The 27731-nt window shown below is 44.3% G+C and overlaps 1 protein-coding gene across 1 annotated transcript; it reads left to right on the forward strand.

The window, feature by feature from the left end:
- On the forward strand, positions 1–27731 carry col13a1 (collagen, type XIII, alpha 1). The gene is made up of 37 exons (XM_076046182.1): positions 1–21; positions 1128–1163; positions 3133–3159; positions 5282–5332; positions 5478–5513; positions 5649–5675; positions 5869–5895; positions 7024–7050; positions 7140–7166; positions 7538–7564; positions 9105–9158; positions 11294–11386; positions 11626–11667; positions 11804–11821; positions 12060–12086; positions 12510–12554; positions 14022–14057; positions 14143–14196; positions 14729–14815; positions 14955–14981; positions 15075–15101; positions 15431–15484; positions 15683–15727; positions 16086–16220; positions 16491–16562; positions 16652–16693; positions 16767–16817; positions 17192–17218; positions 17322–17408; positions 18354–18389; positions 19397–19450; positions 19573–19626; positions 19900–19935; positions 22615–22701; positions 23532–23609; positions 25454–25492; positions 25911–27731. The coding sequence occupies exons 2-37, from the start codon at positions 1143–1145 to the stop codon at positions 25911–25913; spliced, it is 1680 nt and encodes a 559-aa protein (XP_075902297.1). The 5' UTR covers positions 1–21; positions 1128–1142; the 3' UTR covers positions 25914–27731.

The raw sequence follows: 27731 nt of genomic DNA on the forward strand, positions 1-27731 counted from the left end.
CCTGGACGAGCAGGCTTTCCGGTAACTGCCTTGACTTTGACGTGTTTTGTGTGCGACTGCTCACTCTCCACTGAACAAAAAAACCCTCCGCCTCGTGTTCCGCCTTGAATTGACCAAAAACAGTGAACAACAAATATATCCGGCTGTGGTTTTCGGGAGTCAAAGTATCATTGAATTATCTTCATCGACTACACACGCATTGCTTGAGTGTGTTGAGGTCCTCCTACCTGATTGGTTCCCCTGCACCTCACAACAAGGCAGAGCAGTTTCAGATGAAGGATGGATGCAGAGCGGGAGGACAGATTGACGCTCTCTTCGCCTCTGCGTTGGGTTGCCTTCAATCTTTCAAGAAACTTTGTTTCTAACTGCTGGATGTGCAACAGGAGGTCAAATGATGCCCCGATGCCTTCAATCAAATGAATGTTCAATAACTCGAAACCAAGATATCTGGAACTTTCCAGGAGTCAGAGCCAACGTTGCTCTTCTGATGAGGACAGGCGGCGGTGGAGTAACCAACCACGTTCTGCTCCGACTGCTCGCTTCATGCAAACTCAAGCAGTGTGGCGTGTTGCTTTGCTTCGTGCTCCAGAACTTGGACACTGCTCTGTGGTGCTGTTCTGGGACGTACGGTTTTGTAGAGAAAGTCCAACTGTTGGAACACAGTGAACACAAATGTCAAGCCAACAAACACATCCTGGTTCCCCACACATTCTTCTATTCGCTGTCGTGTTTGCATGTTGCTAGAATGCATCGCATGCTCTGTGTTTGCTACCCATGCTGCCGGTGTCACTGCAGCTGTTTTGCACTTGCACTGCATGGACCCTCCCACTTTCCTTCCTCACAGCATTCTGGAGTGTTTGTGGCATGACAAACATCAGCTGAGCTTCTGTCTGTGGCATGGATACCATGACACCTGGTTCCATCTGCAGTCTTTAAATGTATGCATGTACACACGAATGGATCTTCTCTAGCCAGTTTAACGTGATCCTAATTGCTTGTGACTGACTTGCATCAAAACAGGGTTTGTTGGTTCATGTGTCCCGGGCATCCGTGTAGGATTTCACTGCGGTGCCCGTTTTAACCCTGATGGACTCATTTCTGACCTCTGAATTTGCGTTGATCAATAGGGTGGCAAAGGAAGTATGGGAATTCCAGGGAGAATGGTGAGTGACGTGGCCTGACACACAGAGAGCGTTCTGTTGCGATGCTGGCATTCAGCACATGGCCAGTTTAGTTGGCTGCACCATTTAAAGCTGCTTTTAATGTGAAGGGAAGCATCCCCTGGCTGACTGAAGGGCTGCTGCTTGGTGAAACTGATGCTTCATCCCACCAGTGACTCACCGTGTTATTACTGTGTAGTAAACACAGCTCCTTCATCTATTTTTTTTTTTTTTTGGAAGGGGAAACAAATTCCAGTTGTCACAAGTCCCCTCCCTTGTGTGTGTGTTTTTTTTTTTTTTTTTAAATCACAGTTTGATTGTAAAACTTTGTGTTTGGGACGGAGGGAAAACATTCTCTCCGTACCGTAGTTGTCACTCGGTGGGATGATGAGTTGACATGACGACTCAATTAATACTAACCGTTTGTTATTATCAATAGTTCCCATTCAACACGCCATTAAAAATACACGCATCGGTCCGAAATCTGCAGAAACCTTGAAAACCGCAGCATGTGATTGGTGTGTACTTGTACTACATACAATCTGAATGCACTAACCGTGGTCGTCGGTCCTGCTAAGAGTGGGGTGTAAAGAACAAGCGGTTGGTAAGTTGTTGCAGTGTAGTTGCATTCTGCAGGAGGAAAGCAGGGAAGGTTTTTCAGTAAAGATTTTTAGTTTGTTGTTGTTTTTTTTAATGCTTTTGTTTATTGATTGAATTAAGTCAGATTGATCTCTGTCTGCATTTATTGATTACGCTCCATTAAAACAAAAAGAAATGTTGCTTTTTGCACATTTACTGGATGGATGAATGGATCCTCACGTATTGATTGATAGTTCCTTCACTCCTGCAATCTTTATTTTAATAAATGGACTCTTTGATTTCTTCTCTTGTGTAGCACATGTCATGTGCTATACAATACGCATTCTTGTATACAAACCTTCTGAATTGGGATTAATAGAAAATATAGTTTGTTGGATAATTAAAAAAAAGTAGATCTAACTGTACTTATTACACGAATAATGCTTTGCAGATATGTAAATGAAGTGTGGACAAAGGGAGATTAGAAGCATTGAGAGACTTTAATTAGTGTGGGAGGAGTTTCAATTGAGGCTGTTAAAAAGCTGTTGGACCCAGAAAAACTGAAGTTTGAATTCAATTTCTTTAACTGTAAAATGCCGTTTTCTGCGCACACAAAAACTCTGCTCCTTCTTTGTCACTGAATTATTGTCACTGACCTGTAAAAACTTTTTTTTTTTTTTTTTTAACTTTTTCTCGGTAATAACAAAGTACATCCTGCTGTTATGCACATGTGGATGAAAGGCGAAACTTTGTCTTCTCTGGAGTGGAAAGACAACAGCATGGAAACACAGCTACTGACTCAGTGCAGTGCAGTGCAGTGCAGTGTGAGAGATGGCATCTCCATCACAGATGTTAATATATCCCCAGAGGTTATCAAAGTACATAAGCCAACAGATGAGCAGTCAGAATGGGAGGAGTGGCTCTCTACTAAAACAATGTCTTGGTTGCAAAGATGCACGGAGACGATCACACACACATTTCCACGATGACACGCACACACACACACACACACACACACACACACACACACACACACACCACCGTCCGTTTCTCGGGTTGTGCTATTTTGTGACGTGGGCAACACGGCTCCCTTTGCTGTCTGCACAGCCATTTGAATAACAAGATAATCTGCGATAAATGGAAGTCACTTGACCTTTGCATGCAGTGCTGACTTGACTATGAGAGAGAGGTTAGTTTGCTGGGTTCCTCCTAACTTTGGCCATTGGCCCTCCTGGGCTCTCTGATGCCCCCCCCACCCCTGTGACTAGAGCCAGGGTGCTGCATGCCCCCGCTCCCGACCTGCCTCGTTAACCGTGGTTTCTTCTTCTCTCCTGTGCCCATCTCCCCTTCACACCTATTTGCATGCAACTGTTTCTGCTGTGACTGATCCCAGGGCGTAAAAGGACAAGCAGGGCCGAAGGTAAGTTTAGGATCACGTGTCATTTGCATGATTACATTAAAAATAGCCACTTAACATCAAAGACATGTGCACTCGCAAGTCGTTCCTGTAATTTTCCGCCTTTGGTTTGGTGTCCTTCACTTTGCGAAAGCTGTGACCAAACCAAAGTGCTCGGTGCATCGGGGCGATGACTCATCCGGCAGATGTGGAAGAGATTTAGAGGTGGTGGCTGTCAGACTGACGTGCGCAGGCAGAGCGACGTGGTGTCGAGACGGCGTTCAGCTTCATCCAACTGACGGATCTTCAATATTTACTCTTCAAAAAAAAAAACAATATTTAAATTTGAGTTTGTTTTTTTTTTTGCTTTGACTAAGTTTATCCGCACAAGTCTGCGTTTAGGAGATTATTCTTTTATGATTAATACGATTTCAATTTGGGGGGGGGTTGAGGCTGCCTGGTTACATTTGACATGTTTTGTTCCGTTGTTGTTGTTGTTGTTGTTGTTGATGTTGGATCATTTTAATGGATCTAAAGTGAACGCTCTCGAAGGTTCAGCTTGTTCCCCTTTCATCCCGCTTTGGATGAAAATGACTCATAACCCTGAACGAGGACAGCTGTGTTCGTGGTGATCTGGTGATCTCGGAGAGTCCCGATGAGATACTGAGAAGAGAGGCGCTTGAGTGTCGGCCAATACTCACATGGATCCGATAGGATATCAGCATGAATCGTGCATGTTAGTTTTCATGGCTTCTTTTATCGTGTGGAATGTTGGAAAGGGTGCAACCAAGCAATGTGACTCAGAAGAATAGACGACAGCAACAGCAGGTGTGAGAAATGCTGGCTCAGTTATTGTGAAGCAATGGGTTGAATGAAACTTTCACGTCGGAATATTCTACAATTTAGTAAATATAAATAAAAAAGTAAACGCGATTTAAAAAAAAAAAAAAGTTCTTTAAAAGTGCACGCACGCACACACACACACACGCACACACACACACGCACACACACACACGTATTGTCCTTTCTCCAACAGCTCAAAGTGAAGAGTCCAGCAGAAAACAAATGTAAAACAATCTGTTGCTTCTCAAAGTTGATGACAACCACCGCTCCTCCTCCTCCTCCTCCCCCTCCTCCTCCTCCACTTTCTGCAGCCACAGCATCATATTGAGATGTTTTTTTTGAAGAAGAAGATCAGCAGTTGATCCCGCTGAGCTGTCAGCCCTGCCACTGTGCACCTCGGCCATAGTTGGCATGGAAGGCACAAAATAAACACAGTAACTGCGTGGTGGAGGGATTTGAGGCATAACCGCTGGTTTCTCCCAGCGAGGCCTGGAGGTGCTGCAGCCAAAAAGCCCACACGGCCGCTGAGAACATTTTCCCCACAGACCGCAATACAATAACAAACGGCAGTAAAACGGATGACGGGACGCCTCTGAACTGAAACACAGTTCGTAATAAATCTTTCTATCGTAGGTTTTTTAACTCATGGAATTCTAATCTTTGCAAAAAAAATAAAAAAAATAAATAAATAAATGAAGGCCGGAAAAATCTCAGAAAAGTTCTATTTATATTTGTCCTGGTTTTATTTATTTATTTATTTTACTAAATTATGATTAACTGTCACGATTCATTTTGTCCTAATTGATGTATCAGCCGTCACGTCATCGATGTTTTTAACACATTTTCACATCAGCCAAACACAATTTCTCGTCATTTATTGGTGACCTTTAATGACACCTTGGAAAACATGGTCCTGGAGGAGTTCATTCATGAGGCTGCTGCAGTCCAGTGGTACGTTCACTCATCACAGTCAATGTGCAAAAGGCGACATGGTTGGGAGGGATACTCGTGGATTCGGCTGGGATGAACGATTCCCTCCACGAGGCGAGGCAGCAGGTGGTTCCAGTCCGAGGACGTTTGTGTGAATGGACGAGTTTGAGCAGTTTGAAGTGCGATAGCGAGTCAGCGGACTGACGGTCCAGCTGGGCTCTGGCTGGGGACCGAATGGGAATGCCGGTGTCACAGGACGGACATAGATGTGTTTGCCCATTTTAGAGCATTGCCAACTCATGGTCAACCAAATGGGTCAGTTGATGTTTCCTCTGGCTTGTAAAGTCATGCACTGCTCTCATTGTGTCTGTAGGGGGCTCCTGGTGAACCAGGTCTGTCCATCATTGGCCCAAGAGGACCTCCTGTAAGTTATCAGCTGATTTGTCGGGTGTGCAGCGTTGGCTCCATTGACAAACATATAAATTTGAGTCATTTCTCCTGCACACAAATGAGTGAAACTGCTGCTCCTCAACCACGACCACGCGCTTGTCTCTTTGTTTGATTTTTAGGGACAACCTGGTACAAGAGGATTCCCAGGCTTCCCAGTAAGTTCTGGTCATCTCGAATGGCCTCTCTGTTGCTCTGTCTGTCCGTGTACATATACGTTTACTTATACAGACGCGCGTATACGTATGTATATTAAAAATGACACTGACAAATCATCCCTCTGTGCATTTCAGGGTCCAATTGGATTGGATGGCAAACCGGTGAGTTTCAGTGTTTCCCCCCCCCCCCTCCAAATATGAAACGATGATGTAACCTTGTGCTTCTACACTGTGATTATGATTCATTTGTAATATGTGTCTGTGTACTAAGCAACATCACTATTGTTCAACTGGCTATTATAAGTGGATGAACAGTTGTGGATACACCAAACTCAAACTATTGATGTTGGCACAGGGACACAAAGGAGAAAAGGGAGACGTGGTAAATGTTTCTTCTTTGTTAATAAATGACTTTTCATCATATACCAATATCTTGTGTTAGCCACTTCAGCTGCATGGTTTTGGGGGCACTGTGTGTCTGCATTTGTTTGGGCTGCAGACAGTAAACCTCAACTGATCCTGGAGCAGAGTCAGAATATTGTCTTGTATTTGAGTGTAAATCAGTGAAGGACAGAACAGCAGTTGGACCGGTGCTGTCGAGTGTCTGGCTATCAGTGCTTTGCATGCTGGAGGGGACCGTTTGGAAGAGGTTGGAACTGGGCGTCTATCTATGTTTAGTAGCAGAATTCTAGTATGTAGCATTGTGTGTTTGATGGACATGGTTAAAAACTCTGAAAACGTTGTGATTGCCCCCCCCCCCCCCGTGTCTTGTGTGGCAGTGGTGACGAGCAGGAATGGCTCCCGGTGTCTTTGTCATGCCTGACTTCTCTCAAAGTGGAACAATGTCCTTCTGAGGCCACCTGCCTGTCCTGACTTTAAGTGGCCTCCAGTTCTGTGGCTGTGGCTCATCAGCAGCATGGAGTGGGCTGGATGTGCTCAGCTGGATCCTGTCCTCACTCATGAGTCACCTGCTGCGTTTCCACCACAGTCCCTCACAAAATAAAAGCCAGATCATATTTCTCAACATTTCCACAAAGTACAATTGTCATTTGCAGGTGTTTCCATTGAATGGTGTGAAGCATATAAGCCAGAATTCTGGTTAAAAAAAAAACAAAACAACAATTCCGTCTCCTCCTCCATCCAATCATAATGCGCCTGGTCACATGACGTATGCTGACGTGTAAATGCCCCCCCCCAAAAAAAGAAAAGTGTTTCCATGACACTTTTGCAATATCCCTCCATGTTGATACGTCTGAACGTCGAAACCTTTTCTCCATATTTGAGATGGAATTTTGAGTGGAAACGCAGCTACTGGTTAGTGACGACTGCTGACGCTGGTTGCATCCCAAAGGCTGATGGGAAACCAGCTGAACTTCTCTGCCCGTATTAATTAGGAATGGAATTAGACTCGATAGTTGCATCTAAAATGTCACTTGGAGCATGTGCTCATGCCAAGTTCATGTGAAGAGGCCCCATCTAAGTAGAATGACTGTGTTTGTGTTGTTATCAGGGTCAGCGGGGTCTGAAAGGACTGCCAGTAAGTTCCCAGTCAGCTGAGAGATCACAACCTCCCATCTGTTTAACGCTCCCGTCTTGCTTTAACCACCTCTTTGCTTTGATTTCCAGGGTGAACCTGGACCCAAAGGAGAAAAGGTGAGACTTCAGCCCCCTTAAGATAAGATAAGATAAGATAAGATAAGATAAGATAAGATAAACCTTTATTCGTCCCACGACGGGGAAATTTAGGTGTTACAACAGCCAGAAGATAGGGCAAACAAGAATAAAGTGAACAGAGCGTATAAAAATAACCTAAATAACCTAAAATAGTGCAAAAAGATTTCCCTTTACAGCCACTGGTAAAATGGTCGTGTGATATCAAACCAAACCAAAGCAACAAACCCTCCCAGCGCCGAGTCTTTAAACGGACAGAAGCTCAGAGGCTCAAAGTTCTCCCGCTGTTGTTTCTCATGGATTGCACTCAGTGTTTCTTACTCCTGCAGTAACACTTTCTGTCATCTATTCAGGGTGGATGCGGAGACTTCGCACACAGGGTAAGAGTTGTTTTTTTGTTTTTTTTTGGTGGAATATATTTGAGACGTGACGTGTTGGGGTTGTTGAGGTCTGTAATTCTGTACTTGCTACCTTCTGTCGTTTGGCTTGGAGGAAATACAAACTGCTTTGGTGTTGTAAGCAAATATCCTCAATGAATCCGGTACAAGCGAGGCGTCACAAGAGTCTTCCTGTTTGAGGAGTGTGATGGGTTGGAATGCTCTGTCGTCAAAGAATGTGTAGAAATGTGAATTTTGCAAACGTACTGAGTATTTTACCACCTGACAAATGTCTGACTTCCTGACGACAACCTGAAACACTGAGTTTGCCTTTCAGTGCATCACTGAGACACAGGAGAAACATCTTTCATTGCAATTCGTTCCAGGAGCCGCCCAAGCAGAAGGCAATGGATTCATTCTTCCACCGACAAGAGAGAATGTTTAGTTTAGTTTTAGGACATGCTGTTCACACCTGGACATTCATATCCACAGTATACATGATTTTGTTGTTGCACTTTCAGTTCATGATCTGAATAGTTTGACCAGATGAGCTGAAGGGAAGAGTTTTTGATTGATTGATTGATTGATTCTTTATAATATTTTTTTTTTTGGCTTGTTGCCTCAAAAATGATTTTTTTTTTTCTTCCCAAAAGCTGACAAAATGTTCTGAAGCAGCACTTTAAAAACCTCCCTGTCGCTCTTGTTGCGTGGCGTGACAATGATGCTTTGCTGCTATGAGCGGCTGTGCTGACAGCAGGGCCCCCTGCAGAGTTGTCCACTGCTGTTTGTGTCCAACTGCTCCCAAAAAAAGCAAAGTGTGCTTTCCAACAGCACCTGAACACAGCTGAGCAAAAAGATTTTAGCCAATGCTGCTTTCATCACTTTGGACTTTCAGGACATCAAAAGCTAAAGTTAGCTTCACCTGCACAGTTGTCCAATGAGAAAAGTCTCTCCTCTCAATGTCACCTGATCACACTTGGTCATTCCAACAGAGGCGGCGCATTGTGCAGCCCTGCGCCGGACGCTTGTCGACAGTAAGTGTGGATGCTCCTCGTGCCCAGACTGCCTCCCACCTCTGCTGCCTGCAATCTAGGGACCTGGCTTGCTCTTCACGGGGACGTCAACCAACACTAGTCCCAGTGGCAGGACAACCAGCCACCTGTGCACTTGACAAATTACAACTCGCTCGAGTTTGTTTAGAAATGAACCCTCATGGTCCATCAGTCATCATCTGTCGTCCCCTTTACCAGTCCAGGCCCATAGTTTGCTCTTCTGGTACCTCTTCTCATCTTCTCTGCCCTTTATGTCCTCTCTCTCTCTCTCTCTCTCTCTCTCTCTCTCTCTCTCCCTCTCTCTCTCTCCCTCTCTCTCTCTCTCTCTCTCTGTCATTTACTTGCCTTAAACTCAATTTTAATTTTCTTCTTTCCCTCCATGTCTACCACCTTTCTCCCCTTCTTTTCCTGGTTCTACTTGGTTTTCTTCCTTTGGCCTCCTGGTGACCTTTGCCCTGCAACCACCTGTGCTTTGCGACTACCCCTGGCAGATGTTGCCCTTCACCGTTCGCAACGTCAACCCTCTAATGCTAAAGCGCCTCAAGGTACAACCTTCTCTGCCAGAAGCGGTGGCTTCGCCCTCTGCCGACGCGCTGGATTTGCTCTCTGCCACCGCCTGTCGCTGCTGCTCGTCCTCACCGCACTTTCTCTGGCACGGCGCCATAACTAATCAACCGCTGCAACTTTTTTTTGTTGTCTTCACGCACTTGAATTAGATGGATTTTTGAATGTGACGCAATGAGAAAAACACCCGCGGTGTTGTTCAAGTCAGGAAATCCTCGCCTCGTCTTTGAGATCACTGAAGCACACTTCCTGTTTGACAGCCCAATAAGCACACTGATTCATGTGTGCTCCTTTTAACAATGACGAGTTAGACTACAGCGCTTGACAGTTAGCGTTTGGCAGTCTGATAGAGAACGCAGGGAAATGCAGACAGTTTGACTGGCTGAAATAAATCAGCAGGATATTAGAATCACGTCTTTCCACCGCTTTAAATTCCACTCAGAGCTTTTTAACTGTGCTTGGCGCCGGGCCGTCCAATATATAAAAAGACATGTTTATGCATTGGAAGCAGGCTGCACTGGCACACTGCACCTATTGGCCCTGGTTGTGCAGCTCGCTGAGGAGAAACGATCATGTTGAACTAAGTGAATGACTCTAATCTGTCTTCATTATAAATGAATTTGGATGAGGGGATTCTGTATTGTTCTGTTTTTCTCTGTTGGCTGCCCAATGTGCTGTCTACTGTGAGTGCATGAGTAATGCAGTCTTTTTTTTTTTTTTTTTTTTTTTTTTTGTGCACCGTTGACGTGCATCTGTGTTTGGTATCAGCGGCTGTTGCTCTGACTCAGTGTTGCAGAGTTTGCGCTGTCATTCAACTGAGCAATGAGAACGCACTCATTCATTCACGACAGGACAAGTTTAAAAAAAACAAAAAAAAAACAACTGTTAGTTGTAATAAGACTGTTAAAACAGAGTCATAGTAAGAGGTACAAAATCTAAGTTAAATATGAACACATGCAGGGAAATAAACAGCTTATAATAAACAGCAGGTACTCAGAGAGCATTCAATATCATAAATATACGAGAAGTATATGTATTTACATTGCACAGTATTAATCATGACCATGTAAACCTATACATAGACAGTTAGTGACCTATCTTATTACGAGTGTGCCTTTTGCCTTCAATGTCATATCCATTTACGTATATGTGGATATTTATATATATATATATATCTATATATAAACATATGAAATTGAAGGCCCAACAAACAACCTGCTAAACATGGAGTTCTTGAAAGCTGCAGATAGGGACACGGACGCCGAGGCCCGTTTCCATCAGTATCATCTCTAGCTATCACCGTCTGACATCTTGCTCTCCAGCGCCCTCTCTTGGCCTCTCGCCACCAGTGGGACTTCAAGGAGGCATTTGATGTTTGTCCCGCCCACCTCAAATCCAAGCTGCGATTGGTCAATTCCCTCCCCTCACTCTGAGACTGAGACACTCAGCTTGGTCTCCCGGATTCACGAAGTCCAAACCAATGAACGAGCAGCTCAACGGGTCCCGATAGGTTCTGATGATTCTGATTGGATAACATGTTTTTCAGGACAGTCGTGCTTCCATTACAGTCCTGTGGGACTGTACAGTAGGCTCGTGTAGATGAGAGAAAAAAAAAAGCATGATATTTGATGTGTGGAATCCATTGAATGTGGTTTTCCATCCATCCATTCTTCTTCTCTCTCCCCGTGAGGGCCGACCTGGGTCCGTTCTGAGATAGTGCAGTGGTTTTAGTCCCATGCAGGTCACATGTTTCCACGAGGCAGATGGCCGCCGCCTGAGGTCCTGAGTCTCTGCGAGGGTTTCCGCCTTCAAAACCACCGCCGGTGGTTCTTTGGTTAATGTTGCCATGACATCATAAATGTGATATATGCAGTATATTACATGAAGGTGTGATGTATATATTGACATATTCGTAAAATAATGCGGCATTATTCAGTTCCATTTTCGAGGCTCAGGAATTCATCTCCATGCTTTGACTGTGAAACTACCAACCTTGCTCTCCAACTAACCGCCCTAATTTCCTGCTGCATTTGTTTGCCGTGTTTTTGCCGCGTGTTTTGTGTAATGTGCTGAGACTTCCGTGGTTGAAGGCAGGTTGTAACTCAACGTCTCTCAGCAGGGCGAGCCTGGAGTGCAGGGACCCCCCGGACCACCTGGACCTTCAGGACCTTCAGGACCCCAAGGTTTCCATGGAGCGAGCGGCCCACCAGTGAGTCATACTAAACTCTTATCAAGTATTTTGCTGTGATTATTACCAATTATTCTCAACTGTAGTTTCTCATCTATGTGTTGTATTATATTATTGTAATATATTATTCAGCAATCTGCTGTCTAAATATGATTTAGCCAATTAGTTTTCTTTATGGCTTTATGGAATTTCTTTTTAAAAATGCTGTTCTGCAGTGTAGTCAGATGAAATGTGAGAAAGTGTTTGGTGTGTTGATGCAGGGTAAACCTGGCGAGCCAGGCAAACCAGGCAAAGACCCCAGGGTGAGTGAGACTCCTCCCAGTCTTCATCCCAGCAGCTTTTACCGGAACTTTTCTTTTCGTCTTCTCACTGTGTTATGAACTTTCTGTGATTTTGATTTTTTTTTTCTCTCTCTCTCTCTCCAATTTGTTTGTGCAGCTTCTTCCTGGACTGAAGGTAAAACAAAATTGCACATCTTCATCCAGCCATCAAAACTGAAATTGACAGAAAGGTTCAGCTGAACCATGTCAACTCTATGCAAACAAATAAAGAGAGATTGGATTTATTAGAGAACAAAATGTCTGTTCTCCAGATCAGCACCACCAACACAGAGCAAATATATATATATATATATATCTTGTGAATGGATGCAGTCATTGCATATATGCTTTGTATGTTTTGTTTCTGTCTGCAGGGGGAGCCGGGAGCTGCGGGACAAAAAGTGAGTCGCTGAGTTCAACAGGTTGAAATGAGAAGGTGGTGCACAGTGTAGTGAAAGACTAGACGTTGATATGCCCTATGACATGCAGACTCCAGGTACCAGTGACACAGAGGCCAGACTAGGGCTTGCTAGCCCTGTTATATGCTGTTTGGGGCACTAACTGGGCTCCTGGGAGGCTCTGATGAGTTGTGGCCTCCTTTGAGCTGTCCTGGACTTATTATTACCTGTCCACTGCCAGGTGACTAAAGAATGGATAGCAGATTCAGATTCCTTCTTTTTCAGATTTAAATATATTTCACTTGTATACCAATATATATATATATATATTTATAAGCTAGTATGAAAGTCAAGATTATTTTGTTGTGTCCACCCAAAAGAATTCTTGTGCAAACAGCCACCTAAGTATGTTTCCTGTGTGCCTAGGGGGACAGAGGCGAGGTCGGCCCAGATGGTCCCACAGGCGCAAAGGTATTTACATTTTTGCTGCTTCTTTTCTGTCGTATAAGAGTATTCTGCCCATGCCGAGTCATGGTTTTATCATCATGGTTTCCATGTGATATGCTTCCGCTTTGATTGTGAGCAATTCAATACGACTGTTTCAACCTGTGGCTAATAAGAGCAGAGAATGCAGACATGAGGGTTGGGTGGAGGCAGAGGTTCCCTGAGAGGAACAGCCGGAATGAAAACAAGAATCTCAACTGCAGCACAGAGTACCTCCGACCTTTTGTTTGTCCGTTGCTCCGTGTCGAGTAGCGCTGCCACACGTGTGTGTGTGTGTGTGTGTGTCCCACGTCTAAGGTCAGGATAAAGTGGCACGGTTCTTACAGCATCCCCAATGATTCGAAGCGAAGTCGTTGGTGCGTGTGTGTGTGTGTGTGTGTGTGTGCGTGTGCGTGTGTGTGCCCTTTATTCTACAGCCTCAGGAAGTCTTTTCTGTCATTTCTGTCTCCTCCTCTGGTGGCCACAGATGGCCACGTAAGCACGGCAGCAGTAGCCGCGGCCATTTGCTGCAGAGTGTTTTTCCCATTAAGCCTCGTAAATGATAGACAGATGAGGGGAAAGGGAAGTAAATTGCACGAAGGTTTTAAGGAAAGTGCATTTCCCAGGTATCCAAAGGAAACCAAAATCTGGAAATGCTTTCACTATTTTAGTATTGAGAAGGAAGTGCTTTTACAGACTTATCCTCAGATGTGAGGTTCCCTTAAAGAGTGAGGTCGCACAGTGGTGGGAGAGCCTATCAAGGCTGGAGACGGAGTCACAGAGCTGCATACTGGTGCCTTGTGCCAGAAGGGGATAAGGGGTTAGACCTTTTGTAGAACACATAGGAATTATTATTTCAAATGGCTACTCCGACATTGTCACGACCTCTGTTTGTCTCAACGTCTCTGTTACTCCAGAAGAAGGCCGACTGAGCCGGCCTGTAACTATCTTCTTATAGGAGGCTGTAAAATACTCACAAAAACAAGTGTCGAGTGAACTTTCATCGTTCTCCAGTCGTTGACTTTGTTGACTCAGTGTGTCAGAGTGACGACACTTCAGCCCATTCAAACCCTGTGAAGGACAGTGGAGTTCGTCTTCTTCCCTCCGGGCCTTTGCAGAGTGCACTGCTGACTGCGGCACGGTCTGATACAGGTTGAAATGTCTGATTAAAATAAATGTATCGCTGGTTGAATTATTGATGGAGAAAGTTCCAATCTGTGAATGGATATCCAATTTTGAAAATGCCGGCGCAGCATCTCCAGCACAGGCAAATATTGAGGCTTGCAGCGACACTCAAGAAGCAGAGTGATGTTGCTTTGGTTTCTTCCTTTGGATGTTTCCCTTCTCCATCTTTTCCAAGTTGTTTCTATCATTACTTTAACCTTCCCACTGACTCTACTTTTCCTTTCTTCTCTTTTGCTTCTCTCTACCTGTCTGCCACCGTGGCTCCTGTAGGGAGAACCAGGTTTCCCTGGGACTCCGGGGTTAAAGGTAAAGCCAGTTTCTCAGCAGTGGATGGGTGGCAGTACTGAAATCTCTTGTTCATACGTGTGTGTGTCTGTCTTCCCGTGTGAAGGGCCAGGCTGGTATCCCTGGTACCCCTGGAATTCCTGGCAAGAGGGGTTACAGGGTAGGCCTTGATGACGATGACAGTTGACCGTTTGTGCCACCATAGCAACTAGACACACGCGTCAAGTCTCGTGTCTTACGCCATTTCTTTGCATTTGTGACTAATGTCTTTATCAACAGTGCAAGAGTGGAATGCAATTTTATTGTATTATTATTTTTAATGTGTTCAAGACATGTCTAACACGTCCACTGTTGCCGTCCCAAGTGCTGCTGGCAAGCTTGTGGTCGTCCTTGCATCCCTGGCACGGCCGATCCATTGCTGATGTCAGTGTCAGTGGCAGTAGTAAAACACCCCCCCCACCACCACCCACCCCCCGTACCCCCGCTGATTGATTGGTTACTGCATAGCCATTGGTTATCCCCTTGTGCATGTGCGCACAGACACTGAATTAGAGATTCATTTCTCGCTGAGCTCATTTGATTCAGTGTTGTGCATCATCAGCATACGTGGCATCATCGAGGCATGAGTTGCATTTCACCCCCTGTGCAAACAGTGTTTGTTTCCACAGCCGTTGTGTTTGTGCTCTGTGCAGGGCGAGAAAGGAGAGTCGAGCTTTGCCGCGCAGGGACTGAAAGGAGAGCCGGGTTTACCAGGACTGCCAGGTTTAACCGGCCTGAAGGTATGAAGGAAGAAGCACTGAGGCATTATGGGCTGATGACCGATTCAAACACTGTGACGTGAAACACGTGCGGTGCTGAAAGATTCAAAAGCACAAACCAAATGTTCATGAAACTCACCGTCAGTATTATATTTCACAGGGTGACAAAGGTGACCAGGGAGGGAAAGTAAGAACTAAATGCAAAAATAATCATCCACACATTCTTGCAAAATATTGATTTTAACCAGCTCCTAAATATCATACGTCATTTTACTTCCAGGGAGAAGAGGGCCCAACAGGACCACAAGTAAGTTATGAGTGGCAGAGTGGTGACACAGTATCAAATTATTATTATTATTATCATCAATATTATGATTATTATTATTATAGGGTCAAACAGGTCCTACTGGGGAGCCAGGAAAGCCTGAAAACAACAACAGTGAAAATGTAAAGCATTTTCTTTAGTTGGCATTTCAATAGAAATAGAACTGAATAGAATCTGTAGTGAACCCATTCATTCTCCCCACAGGACATTCGCAACGTACCGCTCATGGTGAGCACTTGCAAGAGCTTCAAACACCACTTTTCAAAAAGCACCTTTTAGGGTCTCTTAAATGACAATGCTTTTCTTCAAAGGGCCCCCCAGGATTACCTGGACCTCCAGGTGCATCTGGACATCCTGGTACCAAGGTAGGGGACATGTGTGTGAGCGCATAGAGCAACTGCAGCATTTATTCAATTCGTGGTCCATCAGAGGAACGACTGTGGAGTCGTATTGTGTGCGAGCTCCACAGCTTCCAGGCCGAATGTGATCTTGTGATCCAGTTAAAATAATCCCAGTCTTGCCTCAGCGCCGTTGCTATGAATCCCTTCATATTGTGTCATCAGGGTGAAGTGGGCTTGCCAGGAGCTCCAGGAGTGGATGGGGAGAAGGTCATTCTTTTTCAAGAAACGTACACATTACACCTATTTTAGCTTTATGCATATCAGATTCTTTTTTATATTAACAATTACATCTGTGTCATTGATCAGAAATCCTAAGCCTTGAGGTCAGGACGTAGAGTTTCTGGATGAATGAGCAGATTAAGTTCATAGAGGAATGGGAGACTTTAGATTGTAGAAATTTACAGATGGACGACAACTACAGAGGTGCTAAGTACAGCCATCAATTATTCACCTTTTATTGATGTGAGTGCTGAATTCCAGCCAAAGGCAGTGGGAACACATTGTGGGGGACAGTCCTGCTTGCTGGTTGATGAAGTTTACCTCAAGTGCTGTGATCTCTTGTCAGGGCCCGAGAGGGAAGCCCGGGGAGTCCGGTCCTGCAGGTCCAGCAGGTCCTCAAGGTCTGAGGGGGGAGAGCGGCGTCATGGGATTCCCAGGACAAAAAGGCGACCGGGGAGAAATGGGTCCATTCGGATCACCAGTGAGTGGCTTTTCTCAGAACACCACAGCAACTCATGACATCACTGCCCCGGGTCCACTGGTTTAGATTTGGGCTGTCAGGTGAAGGTCTCAAATGTCTCCTTCAGAGGGACATTCACTCACTTTCACCCAAGCACACACACACATGCACCCCTGCTGGTGAACTGGCCACATTACATATTTCATCCTAATATGAGGATCAATAGAATACTGGCTTCAGGACCTTCGATACTCTAATGATTGTTTGTTTCCCCTCGTCCTTGTTGTTCAGGGTCTCGATGGTCCCACAGGTGAGAAGGGATCTTCAGGATCTCCAGGCTCTATTGGCTTACCTGGTGCAACGGTAGGTAAAGATGCCCCTTGTGCTGTGAAGGGTCAGCATCTCCAATACTTCTGTAGATTCACTTTTGCTTCTTCCCGGCGTCCTGTCAGGGTCCTAAAGGTGAACCCGGAGACGGAGGCCGGTCCCATGCGGTGAGGCTCATTCGTTTCCCCACAGCTTGCACACCGAGTCTGCCGCTCATAACACTGTTACCTCTGTCTTTAGAACTTTGGTCCACCGGGGCCCCCAGGACCTCCAGGACCGGTTGGCCCAGCGGTGAGTCAAATTTGCAAATCAATGTCACAGTGTGACAGGGTTTACAGGTGATTAGGCCTGAGGAACAAATCACCGGTTAAGCCCTGAAATACACAACAAGCAGGGGCCTCCAGGAGTGCAGTCAGTGTTAGTGATGAGTAGTGATGGTCCACCACTCAAAGGCCAGTTTGATGGAATTCTTCCAGGCAATCCAGAGGAGGCGGTGAAGCTACCTGGGCGCTGGCTAAACATGCTCTTTGAAAAGGGCTCCGATGAAGAACAACAGAGTTTTTCAGCCCCCTTCACACTCGTTGCTTTGCTTCATAGAGCAGGTTACAACTTGTACCAATGATCCTTCAGTTGGTCACTGATGCCACTGTCTTCACTCCCTGTAGGGACATGAAGGACCTTCAGGACCGAAGGTGAAGCATTATTTCCAATTGCCTCCTTTCGCATGTCTCCACTATTTATTAATGCATGTTATTGCAGAAAGTGACTGGGATCCTGTGTCTCTGCATCCTGCAGGGAGAGCCAGGAATAGGCTTGAGAGGAGAGAGGGGATCAACAGGCCAGAAGGGGGACAAGGGAGACCGTGGACATCTTGGACTTCCTGTAAGTTCACATTGTCACAAAACTCTCATTCATCTCGCTCATTATTTATTCATTTATTCATTTATTACTTTCTGTTTTTGTGTGTGGTTCCATATGGTGTACGTTTGTAAATGAATCCTGTTTATCTTCATCGATGAATCACAGTTATTGCATGGATAATTCACATAAAATGTCAACTTTTCTTTCCAGTAGGTACACTTGGTCATTTGCATGACTGTTTGTTTTTCCACAGAGAGAAATACAGGGTACTACCCCGAAAAATGAGAATATCCAGTCAAAGTTGTTTTATTTTGGCAATTTAACATAAAAGATGAAAGCAACACACGTTATTGAGCCGTTCCACGCACATTGACCTCTCAAGCAGTTCCTTTTTTAAGATGTTCAGCTTATTAAAACCACAAAGCCACAAACTCAGAACATTATTATAAAATTTGAGTTTTGTTTTTTTTTAAGCTGCAAGACCTGATCAGCAAAATGCAAAGAAATAAAAACTTGAAATATATTGATTTGCATATTATTCCTGTATATAATATGTCACATTCGCCTTTGAAGTTGAATTGCAGAAATGCTGCAACCTTTTCAGGAGATTCTCATTTTCTGGGCAGTACTGTAATTGTTCCTAATTTGAAACCAACCAAAGTCAATGGGAGCCATGCACTGAAATATGTCTCATGTACATTTACACCTTTTCAATCAGTCGACTCAACTCACTCAGCAGCCAAACACACTGCACTGACTCACACCCACCCACCATCCCACCATCACTCCCTAAACCTCCACCTCCACCTCCACCACCTGTCACGGGTCATCATCTGTACTTTGGTCAATCACATGTGCCGGTGCTTCACTCACTCACCCCTCCTCACCTCCTCCCCCACTCCCACCCCCCTCCCCCACCCATCCTCCCATCCTCTCTGCTCTCTAACTGCACACCGTGCTGCACAGGGGGCTCATGGGTTAGACGGCAGACCGGGTCCAGTGGTGAGTGGTGAAAGTCCTGCTCTGGTGCCCTCTCCTTCCTCCTTCATCCTCCTCTTCCTCCACCATCTCCTTGCTTGCTCAGTGTCTTGCTCGTCACTTTCCTGCCTTCCGTGCCTGTCCTGCCTCTTTTCCATGGGGTGAATCTGTTGGGAACACCAGTGGTTTATGGTTGGATTCTGAGGATTAATTGGCCAAAATTTTTTTGCGACTCTGTTTTGTCAATCGCCATCTGTTATCTTGATCACACTCCCACTACCACTTCTTTGAGCACCACAAAAATGAGTTTTGGCTCGTGGAGATGCATCGTAAGAATGAAAATAGCAGAGAAAAGACTGTTTTCTGTTGAAAGAAAAACATAGAGTGGTATTCTATGGTCACGATGAGTATTAATAGTCTGCTGCAAGACTAAGGGGCCCTATTTGAATCAGAACAATCTTTGTCTTGATGTAAATTCTCCTGCTAATGGACGCTGGAAGACTCGTGTCTAGTGGGAATCCTCAGTCCTCAATCGTGCTCGAGCAGTTTCCTCCTCTTCGCCTCGGCAGCGGCCTTCACGGCTGCCGTTGCTGGGAAATATTGCAAAGCATGGAGGGATGCTCGTGCTGCATGTTCACACAGAACAGAGCATTCGGAAGAAAGCAAGCCGGACATGCCTGACGTTCACATTTTCCCACTTCAGTTATGACTGCATATCGCACTGGAAACTGTAGTGGAACGAACACTGTTCATTCTCTCTCCTCTTTTTTTTTAACAGTCTTAACAGTAGTTCAACAAGCTTATTGTGCTGTTCATCAAGTTGTCTGATAGATGCAAGTCCCTCATTTTCTCCATTGATTTCTAAAAGAAAACAATTCTATAGACACGTATTTCCGAAGATCTTTCTCCATGCAGCTCAGGCTTGTTGACTTACTGTTACGAGGACCCCCCCCCCCCCCCCCCCCTCGTCTCCCCCCGAGTAGCTTCCAGTCTTCCTGTAGTTGGTGTTCATTGTGGCTTTCATCCTCCAGGGTCTAGTCGGACCAGGTGGTATGACAGGGACAGCCGGACCAAAGGGAGAGAGAGTGAGTGTCTCTTTGCCTTTCTGTGGTGGCTTCATGGGGTGTTGTTTCTAATTTAAGATACTTTCATACACTTCCAGCGGATATGAAACGTGTGTATTTATTCATTGATGTATTATTACCAGGGAGAAAAGGGAGATGGTGGAATACCAGGACCAATTGGGCCAAAAGGCATCCCTGTAAGTCATTCATTCAACTCGAGTGATTCATCAGCAAAGTGTTATAATTACGATGGTAGCGTCCGTACTGCAAGAGGAGGCAACGTGCTTCATCAAGCTAGAGGAGATTGGAGACATGTTCAGCTAACAGACAACATGAGCACTGATAGTTCATGGGAATGTACATACAATGACTGTAGATATGATGGCAAAATGGCCACAATGTTGACCTTTGGCCTGAAAAGTATCCACTCAAAGTGAGACAGCAATTTGAATGCTCTCTTTGTTTTTCAGGGTATAGTTGGACCACAAGGTCTGAAAGGAAACAAGGTAAGATGCATTGTACTATTATGAAGACAAGGTTTTATTTCAATACACAGAGTTTGTATCCATGTCATTTATGTATGATAGTGCATCTCCATTTGATATATGAGCCTCTGATTGTTTTACATAATGTGAATGTGTGTATGAGTTCAAACTTGGAGATGGATATCAATCTTTTTTTTTGTGCATTTGAAAAAGAAAAAAAAAATCCAACGTAATTTTTATATTTTTTGGAAATATTTCATCAAAAAGAGTCAGCAACAACTGGGGCACTTGTATTATTGTGGTCAGTATATCACACCATCGACTGTCTCATGTTGTGTGAACGAGGCTCGTTTCCATCACATCAACTTTTATTTGTCAAATAAAATCAAAACGTATTTTTATTGTATTTCTTTATTCTATGAACCCCAGTTTGTGACGACAGTTTGCTTGTAAGGACTCCCCATACTTTACAGAACATCCTCGACCCGCGTGGGGAAATACTACAGAGTGAAAAAGAAGGAAACCTTTTGTCGGGAAATAGTTGAGCGTTAATCATCAGAAGGGATTGATATCCATCTTCAAACAATATTTAGTTTCAGCTTTATTTCAGAAAGCGTTTTTCTATTTGTTGATCGGACGACGGTGAACATCAACACACACCTTGTGTAATAACCCGATCCCTGCAGGGTTTCTCCGTTTCGTCCACACCCCCATCCCCTCCGAGTTCCATTCCCATTAACCTGTGACCTTTTTAATTTCTCTCCTCCCATCTTTTGAGTTTGCACTTTTCATAAGCTCCCTCAACACCTTCGACTGGACACTGGACCAAAACAATTCAAACGTGCAGCAAAGTGCACTTCACTTGAAGGCGGGCGTCCAGTTGGAGGTGTTGAGGACCAAGCTATGGGACAGTGTTGCTGTCTTTACTTCTTGTCCTGTCTTCCTTTGTTTCCGCAGGTCTTCCTTTTCCCCTGTCCCTCCCTCCACCTTGCCCTGCGGCCCATGGCTCTTTTTATTGCCGGGGTCGCCCTCTCTCCCTCTTACAAACCTTGGCCTCCTGCACCTCCTCTCTCTCCTGCAATCTAATGTATTCCTGAGTTAATCTTCATCCTCTCACACTACCCCCCCCCTCATCCATCCTTATTTAACACAACTTCCCCCTTGCAAGTGTTCCACCGCCCCCTCACCCTCTTAAATCTCCTCGTCCCCTAATTCAGATTGGCCAGCGGTCCTCTCCTACTCACTGTCAGGATGTTATATGCTTTCCAAATCAAAATGCAAGTATGCTAACATTTTAGCATTTCCTCCTGAGAGGGTTCCAGCGAGGATCACTGAGGAGGTTGAAACACATCTCTTTTAAACAGTGCCTTTCTATATCATTTTACACAACCTGTGCTTTCATGGTGGTGATATGGAAATGGACGAAAGCTCCAAAAGTGGGCCGCGTCGTTTTCCCAAGTGAATTTCAGTATGTCCATCCACGATTGCATGAGTCGATCTCAACTCTGAGTAGAATCTCTTCCCAGGAGAACTCTCACTCACAGTTTGAATGTTAGACAACTGGTGGGAGCCATGAGCCTGAGAATGTGTCCAGTTGATAAAGCAGAACACTGACTGACGCTTCAGTCACATCCCTGCAAGCTAAATAACCTGGTCTCTTTGGTGAGCAGGTAGCCTGGAATGCTGCTCGATCGATTGATTGATCGATTGATTGATGTGCTTTATTCAGAGCGCCCTCCTAATTAATTAACGTAGAATAAAGAAAGGCAAGATACAAGAGAATCAAATTTGACCGTTTGATTGAATGCTCTAAAAAAGCAGCAAGTTGAATGCTTTCACTTCAAGCAGAAATGAGGAATAAACAAGAATTCTCCCTTTTTTTCTCCCCTTTTTGCAACTTGTTTTGTTTTTAGGATTTTTGAGATGATTTCAAGTCTCTTACAACATGTTGTTGTACTGCTTGGGCCCACGGGGCTCATTTAAACGGTTTAGACCTTCAACTGTAGAGGACTCACTGGAGAAAGCTTCCAGGTCATTAATGATGTATTGATGCATTGTGGATTTTCTCTGAGATGATAGTCATGCCCCTTCAAACAAACCCCAAACAGAATGAGAAATGATTCACCAATGATCCGCTTAGCGTGGCGATGCAAAGAGTGTTACTCAATGAACTGCAGCCCAGTCTGCAGGGGAGCTTTAATGTTGCAGTAAGTGTTTAATACTTGAAATGAGCATTTTCCACCCGTTGCTGTTATATTTGCCCTAATTAAGTCCAAGCTTTCCCATTTACGGCTTGAAGTTGAGGACGTTTCAGCGAATCGATGCCAGAAAGTAAAAAGTCGTACAAACACTGGCTTCATCGCCTCATACTTACAATGCTACCGTCGCTACACGCTCGCTGTAGCTGTTGTAGGGAGGTCTGGCTAACGTCCCAGTGTGAAGCCTGCTCACCAAAGCGTCCCTCTCCCCTAACCCCCCTGCACCCTCGCTGACCCGCATTCCTTAATCCCGTTGTTTCAGCCGACGGTAAACCAAATCAATAATGAAATATAGTCGCCGTGTTGTGACAGTGTGACAGTCGCCTTCATTTGGGAACTCGCTGACCGATCAAACATTGCAACACAACGCGTTTGATTCATGTGTGGCTTTGAAAGGAGGACTGGAGTTTTTTATCTTTCTGTAATACGCTGTTGTTCACAGGGAGAGAGGGGCAAGAAAGGCAACAGGGGAGTCAAAGGGGATAAGGGAGACCAAGGAGCACCTGGATTAGATGCCCCGTGTCCGTTGGTATGTTGGTGGTCTGCCGTGGAGCCAAGGGGCGCAGGGAAGGAGCACCTGCAGAACACAGCACGGTCTCGGTGCTTGGTATTCTCCGGTCTTCTTCCCTCTGCCGCTGCTCATCACTTGTTTTTGCTGAACCTCAGGAAGAGTTTTGTTCCGCTGTCTCTGCAACGTCAGGCCAAATACCTTTTTTTGTTGACTTGATACTTGAGACGGAATGCTCCATCAGTTCCGCCGCCACCCTCCATTTAAAGATTGACTGAACGGTGGTGGTGTTGCATGGACGGACAAAGGAACTCAATTCTACCTGGGAGAAGAACTGGACAGACAGGAACCTGCAGGAACTTATTGAAGGAAATGAGACTGGACTTCTGCACAGGCCAAATATCTCTCCTGCTTCATAACAACATTTTTTCCATTGCTCCCATCCAGCACCACTGGCCAGTGGCTGGGCTTTCCAATCCAAAACAATTGATTTTCAAGATGTTTCCAGGCTGATCTCACGTTAGGAGAACCTAACATTTGATATGGATTAAGTTCAAAACTGCTCTGATCATGAACAAAATTATTATTTTTGGACTGTTGGTAGCAGGACTCTAAATTCTCAGTCCCTAAAACGAGACGTCCCCTGATTGGATCATTTGCTGATAATTTGGCATTCCTCTCAATAAGTCCAGTTCCTGTCTGCACCATATTACCCCTCATGTTCAGGACACTTGGGCCCAGTCACCCAGCGGAAAGAGGCGGAGACTCTGCTTCCAACCAGCAGTGGGGAACAAACGCTCCTCTGCTCCAGCGGCTGAGAACTGGTTTTAAAAGGTTGATTTCACAAACAGGGTTTCCGAGGCTTTAAAGGGGAGAAAGGTGAACCGGGCTTACCGGGCCTGGATGGGCTGGATGCCCCTTGCCCTGTGGTATGGTGCTCTTCCTTTCCCTTTCATTTCACAGCATGTCCCCAGTTTGGAGACACATGATCATTACCGCTAATTTACCTGCACAGACATGCAAGCATGCAGGCTGACCAAACACCTTCCTTTGAACTAATGTCAGGACTGTAACTTCCTTTTGCTAACTCGACTTGACAATGGATAAAATAAGTTAGCAAAAACTAATCTTAATATTAATCCTTCACTCTAAATTGAAGTCATCCATCCATCCATCCATCCATCCATCCATCCATCCATCCATCCATCCATCTTCTGCCACTTACACGGGGCAGCAGTCTGGGCAGAGATGCAGACCTGCTGCAGGTCCTGGGTCTTCCTCAGGGCCTCCTTCTGGCCCAGAACACCTCCCCAGGAGGCATCTAGGAGGCTTCCCAGACTGATGCCCGAGCCACCTTAGCCGACTGCTCTTGATATGGAAAATCAACGACAGGAGAATCTGCTGAACCCTTCCATTTTAACACGACGCTGCCAACTAACTGAATAGCAGTCGTCTTTTGCGTGGGGCACTTTTCTTGTCGTCACAGCAGGACGTTCGTTGCTAAAGCGTTTACATGATAAAAGCAAGCAAAACTGACAGCAACTAAACAAACACTTGATCATGAAATAAATACCTAAATGTGTCATTTAGAGTAGATACATCATTCATTTTTTTTTTCATCACTTTCAACTCCTTTGCCGACATAAAAACCTTCTTTTGATCATTTATAAAACAGCCATATGCAATGTTTTTTTCTTTTGTTGTTTTTAATCATACTAACATTTCCAGATCCTTATTTGATTGCATGACGTGTAACTGCCTGACATATGAGATTTTCTTTTTCAACTACTCTATGGCCTCCTTCAAAGAAATACTTTCCTAGAAGAAATAAAATATCCTCCTCTAAGCTTTATTTGAGCAATAAAACAAGTGTATTGTAATTTTCATATGACGGCCAATATGGTTATAATGAAATGCAAAAGCAGTTTGTTATCAAAGGTCGAGGTTTAAGATGAAAGTCTAATAACTGTTTTTCTCTTTCAGCACCAAAGGGTTTCATCAATTCAAACAAACTGAAAAAACATTTCAGTGTTTTCTCATCAGTCAAACCACTAAATGAGGATTTAATGAAGAGTGTATTTAACTGGCTCAGTGAAAAATTGCGTCTTTCAAAGCCGAATTAATTCACCAACTGTGGAAGTTTTTTGAATTGTCGACTGTTGAATGTTGTCTGAGTGATGTATTTTGCATTGCATTGGTTAATTGGCATTCATAGCCAGCTGCCGCCCAGGTTTAAAGGTCCCATATTATCAATACTGAGATTTTCCATCTCTGGCAGAAGACCAATCAGCCCTCAAAGCCCTCACGCCTGACAGTTAGCCACCTTTAAACCCCACTTTAGAAAAACAAACAACTCCGTGTTAGCTTTGGACAAATAAAAGGTGGACACACAAACACCGGGGTTGAGCTGTTCTCACCAATCTGTGAGAATTATTTTCCCCTTGTGACATCACAAACAAAAATTAATTGAAGGAAGTTTATTTACTCGGTAGGGATGGAGTTTTTTTTATTTTATTTTATTTTATTTTATTTATTTATTTATTTATTTATCTTTAAAAAAGCTAAGGTGCAAAGTATGGGACCTGATGATTAATCAGACAAATTTCAAGTAACTCTTGTTTGAGTTTATACAATAAATCCTAAAGACCTTTAAACAATCCAGCATATGTAACTTTAAGACGCTTTGCAAGTTGTGAATGTGTGTGTGTGTGTGTGTGTGTGTGTGTGTGTGTATGAATCATTTTCACACCACACTATCTCTCTTGTTGTGCAGGGGGATGACGGCTTACCTGTCCCAGGATGTTGGAACAAAGTAAGTTTGTTTGTTTGGCCATGAAATTACAAATCCTACTATGGCGACACCAAGGCTCCGCCCCCTCGCTTATGCACTCGTGTCCCTCCGTCTCTGATTTCTTATGGTTTGGGTCCAGGTTGGCATTCGTCTTAGGGTTAAGGTTAGAGTTGGTCTCAGATTGGTTAAGTTTAGGCTTAAGGTTAGGGTTAGGGTTAGTGCAGCACACAGAACACTAAGCCAATCATGGGCCGAGGGGGGCGGGGTCAGAGAGCGACGGGGGGGAGTTTGGGCATCGCCATACTCATGTTGATAAAGATGCTGTTTGGTCATCTGGGTTTTGTTGCCCATCATTGCTAAGCTGACACACTGCGCTAACTTTACCATTGCCATTGTTTGAACTAACATTGTGTATTTTCCATTTGCTTTCTCTTTGCAGTGACAATAACTTGGAATGCTTGTTGTTATTGTACATATTTATTTCTGTTTTTACAGTTTTATTACTTGTTACGTTGGGGAGGAAAAAAAAGTCTTGAAAAAATAACATTTTGTACAGATTGTTTATTTTTAAATACTTTTGATAGTGTTTTATATTTTATTGTTTATCCTTGCATTATTTTATTATAATCAAAAGTTATATATATAAATATATATATATATATATATATATATATATATAATGTTGCTACATATGCATGATATTTGTGCATAATGTGAAGTGAATAATGCCTATTAACTTATTGTATTATGTTGTGTTGTGCTGTTGTAATAGACCATGCTGCACTGATCTGTGGGCTATAGAGTGACCATGTGTTAACCTTTGGGACGTCTTTGCTGATCTCTCCTCTGCCAAAACTCAATGTTAAAAACAAACATCGAGCAGCATCCACACAGCCATCGGTGGCAAACTACACCGCGGGTAAAATGAGCTAAAGTGAGGCGATCTTATTGAATTTCTCACTGCAGTACCACTGTTTATAAACGAAGGTATAAGTTCCTCGTCTTTAGTTTCAATGATTCTGTTGGAAAGCACACAGACATCAGACACTAAGCAAGCCACGCCTTCTTATTTCGCTTTTTATTTGGTGAAAATTGGGACTAAAGATGATTACAACTACCGGTAGTTTATCAAGATTGGCAAATACTGAGAAAACACCGACTGAAGACTCACACTTAATGTGCAGATGGTCTTCATGGTGGCCTTCTCAGCCAATCGGCGTCAAGTCTTTATTCCATGCTTTTCAAGTCTATAACTTTGGAATTATATTCACGCGTAATTCTAGAATATAATTCGAGGATCACACTTCCAGGCTTCATTAGGTGGGTATGGCAGTGGAGGCAATGCAGGTATAGAGTCACGCTCAGGGACCATAGTGATACGCTAGCTTTCTAAAAATGGACTTCTAGGAATAGAAGGAAGACAGCTTCAGCTGGAGCAGTTCCTCTGAGGTTCCCCTCGGATTCATTGTGTGTTTCTTTGCTTTGCATTACAAAAACAAAAAAACAAAAAAAACAACAAAACGAGGTCTTTGTTGGTGCAATTTGTGCAGGACACAGTTGCTCAGGTAGCAAAATGAAATTGCATCTTTTCAAAAAATATAATTTATGTAAAGTGTGACGTCGGCTATACTAATATCTTGTGCAGAGTAGCTCAGGAGGTCCAGCAGCTCGTGCAGTCGTCGTCCAGGGGTTGTTGTGTTCAACCCACTCCATCCCAGTCCCTGCTGCTGCGTCCGTGGGCCAGACTCTTTCTCTGGACTGGGAGTAGTAGTAGGGTCGGGGGAGGGGCACGATCATCCAACCAAAGAAGTACACTTACTGTTCATGCTGTTTTTAACACTTCGATTTGTGGATCCATGGAGGGGGGATTCAGCCAAGACCCTCCAACATTGATATAAACGCACAGTTTCCAGGCTTTTCATCCGGGGGGTTGTGCGACAGAAAAGCAAAAGTAACGCATCTATTGTTTTGTCGAGTCATTGTCGTTGTTGTTTTTTTTTTTTTGGCTGTCAGGTTCTGTGTATTAACTTGTGCGTCGATGTCGGTCAATTGTCTTTGCGTCGTCTAATGTCCATCGAGCCATTGAAGCAATGAGTTGGAACATCCTTGATGTTTGGCCTTCTGTTGTCCTGACATGCTAATCTGAAAAACACACGCACGCACACGCACACACACACACACACACACACACACACACACACACTGCGCTCATTAGGCTAACTCAAACTCGCTAACTTTAGTCGTGAAAGTCATTCTTGAA

This window comes from Nelusetta ayraudi, unplaced genomic scaffold, assembly GCF_046127955.1.
Source record: "Nelusetta ayraudi isolate G7.1 ecotype Tasmania unplaced genomic scaffold, CSIRO-AGI_Nayr_v1 ptg000089l, whole genome shotgun sequence".
NCBI classification, from domain to species: Eukaryota; Metazoa; Chordata; class Actinopteri; order Tetraodontiformes; family Monacanthidae; genus Nelusetta; species Nelusetta ayraudi.

What these genes read in the sequence shown, in the direction of transcription:
- col13a1 (XM_076046182.1), top strand. Translation starts at nt 1,143, where the DNA reads ATGGGAATTCCAGGGAGAATG. An exon ending in TTGGCCCAAGAGGACCTCCT is followed by an intron (nt 5,333 to 5,477) that starts GTAAGTTATCAG and finishes TTTGATTTTTAG; the next exon opens with GGACAACCTGGTACAAGAGG. An exon ending in ATGGAGCGAGCGGCCCACCA is followed by an intron (nt 11,387 to 11,625) that starts GTGAGTCATACT and finishes GTGTTGATGCAG; the next exon opens with GGTAAACCTGGCGAGCCAGG.